The sequence below is a fragment of the Motacilla alba genome, chromosome 4, assembly GCF_015832195.1.
Source record: "Motacilla alba alba isolate MOTALB_02 chromosome 4, Motacilla_alba_V1.0_pri, whole genome shotgun sequence".
NCBI lineage: Eukaryota > Metazoa > Chordata > Aves > Passeriformes > Motacillidae > Motacilla > Motacilla alba.
Genome location: NC_052019.1, coordinates 47,537,712 through 47,542,491, shown reverse-complemented (window position 1 = coordinate 47,542,491; position 4,780 = coordinate 47,537,712). Strand labels below are relative to the sequence as shown.

The 4,780-nt window shown below is 39.2% G+C and overlaps 1 protein-coding gene across 1 annotated transcript in view; it reads left to right on the top strand.

Annotated features, from left to right (window-relative positions):
• The window catches only part of ARHGEF38 (Rho guanine nucleotide exchange factor 38), a 39,381-nt gene extending 34,601 nt beyond the window's left edge, over positions 1-4,780 (top strand). The window contains exons 13-14 of the mRNA XM_038135079.1: positions 182-441; positions 1,158-4,780. Coding sequence (XP_037991007.1) covers positions 182-441; positions 1,158-1,343 — 446 coding nt within the window. The 3' untranslated portion in view covers positions 1,344-4,780. The remainder of the gene's footprint in view (positions 1-181; positions 442-1,157) is intronic.

The window sequence follows — 4,780 nt, the reverse complement described above, 5'->3', positions numbered from 1 at the left end:
GTAAGTTCTCTGCACAAATATCCCAATAACAGCTTCCCTTTGGGATATTGATTTCTTTTCATTCTGGCCCCATCTGTTTGCCTCTGTCACACTGACAGCTGCATAAAACGGTTGGTTTTGAAATTATTTTAGCAGCGTTTTGCTGTTTATTTATTTTCTGTCTCTTTATTCTGGTGTCTAGTCCTCACAGGGTATGTGTATTCCTCCTTCCTGAGGCCTTACAACCCAGCCAAAGCGCAGAAGGATGTAGCAGAAAATGGCTTTGGTGATGATGATTTTGATGACATCAGCCTCTTTGTCTCTTCACGGCCTCCTACTGACAGCAGCACAAGCAGTCCAGGGTACAAGAAGAGTGACAGCAGCTCATCTTTCCAGTTCTGTGAAAATCCTGCAATTAATGGCACAGAGACTGGTGCTCTTCAGGGTATGGATGATCAGCAGGTAAGTATGATACACACTGTGCCTGTCTTCTTGTTGTTCCTGTTTAAAATCTAAAATTACACTGTTAGTAATTAAAATGGTTTCCTTTCACACCAGAAAAGAGTGGCACCAATCTGTCAGTGTGACATAGGAATTCGTTATTCTCTGCTCTTAAATAGCGGTGAGGTAGGAAAAGATAATCAGTTAAACTGTGAATTGCAGTCCTGTGTCACAGAAAACACACTTGCATTATCCCACCCCATGTATGCCTCAAGGCTCTCATATGGAGCAGGAACTTGCAAAATAGCTCAGTCTGGGGGATTTTTCAACTTACTGGTGACAAGAAAGCTGTGAATGCTGATCAGCAAGGCACAGAAGTGACTCATGTGCCACATTTGAGCACAGGAGCTTTAGGAGAGGTGATTCTCCATGAGGAAACCTTGCTGAAAAATTCTTCATGCAATCCATGGCCACTTGGTGTGACATGGAAACCTTACCGGTCTTGTAAGGTGATGAGGTCTTGGAGATTGGTTTGTTTCTCATGCAGAATTCTGGATGCTTAAATTTTACTTTTTATTTTGGCCCTATCTATAAATTGCATGCCATGTAGTTGAACACTGGTTTGTACATGTTATTACATTTCTGTATACAGAACTCCTACTGACACACAGCTACACAGTAACATGTGGCTACACTTTTCAATTCTGATTTTTGTTTATGTGGCTTTCCTTTTTCAGATCTTCTATGCTGTTTATGCATTTCAAGCTAGAAGTGATCACGAACTCAGCCTCCAGGAGTACCAGAGGGTGAGGATACTTCGCTTTTCTGACCTGAGTGGCAATAAGGAATGGTGGCTAGCTGAAGCAAAAGGTCAGAAGGGATATGTACCATCTAATTATCTAGGGAAGATGACATATGCTTAGGAGGAGAAGGGCCTGTTGAGCCAGACTCTCTGAAGCAGACAGAATAATCATCTGTTAGGTTTGCTGCAAGCAAAGCAAGCTCACAAGTGATTGACAGAAGCCATGGTATCCAGCACACAGATGATACTGAGAACCTCTATTCTCCAAAAGCCATCACCTTGTCAAGACCTGAGGGAGGAAACATTTAACAGGAAGACTGATTCTGATTAACATGCTGAAGAGCTTGCTTTTCTATTACCCCATAATTTCCTCTTTTGTCAAAGCGTCGTACATCAAGACTCAACCTACAAGTACAAATCACAGATGAAATTACATTTTTCTTCCATGATATTTAGCAAATAATATTCAAGATGAAGAGAATTAGCCTTGAAAAAGGACAAATTCAGTCATCAGGGATACTGTAGGCTGAGTTGTTCCTGAACTGTTATCTCAGTGAACACACACACTTCTTAAAACTTGAGCTTTTTTGATTGTCTGTTTTCATCCTCAGCCGCTTTTATGAAGAACCTTTTTTCTCAGTGGAGATTATTGGATTGGGAAAAGAAAATGGGGTTCATTTTTAAGGAAACATTTCAACTTTAGACATACCAGGTGTGATGGTACCAGTGACTAGTCCCAGGGAAGAAGGTATGTTTAGTTAAATATGGAAATGCAGGAAGGAAAAGAGGGGACACTAGAAACAGGTACTGTGACATGAAGAAGTTATAATTTTCAAATGAATTACACAACTGCTTCATATGGTAGAAACAGTTTGCAACAATATGGAAGTGCCCCAGGTTTGAAATCCACATATGTCTCCACACTAACTGCTTTAGTGCAAGATCTGTGTAGTGAAACAAAACCTGTGTTATTAGTCTTGGGAAATTTACTGATTAAAAAAAAAGAAGAAAGAAGAAAAGCCAAGTGGTGCCTTTCAATGAATATTTAGTAAGTCAGACACAGGGATCATTATACCTAGTCAGTAAGTTTCTTTAGGTTCACTGACTGCAGTGAGTCCTAGGTCAGGCTGGTGCCCTGCACTTAAGATAGACAGAATAGTGACAGCAAACAGAAAATGCCTCCTTGTGATTCTCCTTGGTATCTGAGTGATCCACACAAGGTATTTCACCACAGCAATGCTGAGGTCCTCTAGTGATTAGTGAAGAGCTGGTGCAAAGCACTGCAAAAAGGAAACAAAAAAAGTGATTATGCCTGCTGCGTAGTGTAACTGAAAGGAAACTCCTGTCAGGTATTTTCTGGTTTGCATAATTGTTTGTGCTGAGGACAAAAATGACAACACTGTTACAATCAAGGGGGTGGGGGGGCAGGTAGTGTTGCTGATCGAGGGTAAACAGAAATTGTTCTAAAGCTTTTGTCTGAGTTTCTACTTCCCATAGTTTGAAGGTGAGGTTTGAAGATGAAGTGATTCAAAATACTTAGTGAGATGTAATAGAAAATAACCTGTCAGCAAAGAAAGGATAAGAAAAGTTAGGGCAGTTGCTACACACAATAGCTTCTGCTATGCTGATGAACCGGGTTTCATTTTCTTTAATGTCCTCAATTTTCAGATTCTTTTAATAGAAGGGTAGAAAAAGTTGTCAGTCTTGCTCAGAGACTGAATGCAGCAGGGGAAAGCAGAGATTAAACCTGAAATTTGTGCTGGATTAAATTATATGATAGAGAAACTTTTGGAGTTCTCAGAGACAGGTATCCAGAATCTGGTGTGGGAATCTCTGTGTACTGCTGCTATCCAGTGAGCATTATTTTGCCTAATTTTACATCACCTCAGGCACTTAAATCTTGCTGTTTCCATAGCAAGCAAAAAGGGTTCTCAATCACTTAATGAATGGATTTAGCTGCTTTTATGGAAAGCTTCACCTTTAGTTAAATGAAGAAAATAAAAGTGCAGAGGGAGTATCAGCTTGGAAGAATGGACTGAAAGACTCACCGCTACCCTTTTACTGCTTTGGCATTTAGATTTTGAGATTATGGGGAAAATACACACAAGATGGTTTTCAGTTCTGTCTTACAATTTAGAATATTTTATTTGGAGAAGATCTATACTTTGCAACAGCTGAAACAGTTTTAGAAATGACTGAATTGTACTTAATAGGCTTAATGCAGTCATGTAAGCACAATGATGAAGTTTTGTATTTCAGACAGAGAAATTAATCAAGGGAAAGAGGAAAAAAAGATTTTTGAAGTCTTAGCACTGAGAACTCAGCTTGAGTCACAGGAGAGCTCAGATTTTGAGTGTTAGGTACATTCTCCATGAAGAATCAGACTCTGTGAAGGTGTCTCAAAGAGTACTCAAATGCTGCTCTCCAAAATATAGGTATCCTGATCCTGAAGTAACAAGAAATGAAGGATGAATATACTGGAGTTGACCACCTGAATTTCAGGGGGACCTGGGAACTCTTAATAGGTCAGATGAAATCCCTGTAGGATTAGGATCCATAATAATTTTTATATTGTGGGATAATTATATGACTTTATTGTAGCCTTGTAACTTGGGATCCAGTAAAAGTTTGTAATTAGGTACCCAGGTGGATTGGCTTAGTCCATTTCAGAAATTCACATTGTTAGCCATTCTCATTTGATACTATGAATGCATAGCAAACTTTTATTTTTGTTTAAAACAGATGAATGCAAAGAGCAATTATAGAAAATTAAGAGATGCTCCTTGAATCTAATGCCTTCCAAATTAAGGATTTTCAGCAATTCATATTAGACTTGCTCAGTCACATTATTGTTAAGACAGTGCTTTAAATACTAGAAACTGAGCTGTGTTAGGGCTCCAGAAATTACTAAGGGTATGCAATGGTTTTGCCACTGGATTTCTTTGAATATAGGGAAGGTTACAGTATTCTAAGAGCTTTCGTATTCTCATTAATGACAAAACTAATTTATTTTGATTGAAGCAGGGACAGGCTGCAGTTTACTGGATTGATCTTGCATTTGTTCCAATGTGTGTTTTACTTGAGCTGTTGTGACAATAAATATGTGCAAGTACTTCCAAGATTGGGTCCACTCAAACTGAAGTGCTTCTCCATTCAGGGAGTATTTTTATGTGTTGCCATCGATAACCTGGAACCCAGAAAGTGTCCAAGCCAGTACACAGCAGAGTCCCAGGCTCTGACCTCTGGCACCTCTGCGCTTCACCATCTTCCCTTAGGCTGGGTGATCTTTGAGCAGGGGTTCAGCTTTTCAATGCAAACACAGATTGAAGAATTAGTCCTTCTGACTTTTCGTCTTTGGAAGCTTCACTGAGTAACTACCCGCTTCAAACACTAAAGTATACTTTTACTGTCATTTTAAGATAGCTTTTAAAAATGAAGATAGATGAAGTGAACCTACCACCTGCGCTAGGAAACATGGCCATGATAATCCTTGTTCCCATAGATCTGTTAATGATAATTCCTATTAAAATATTGTTTGCTGGGAAATAGAAAAAAAAT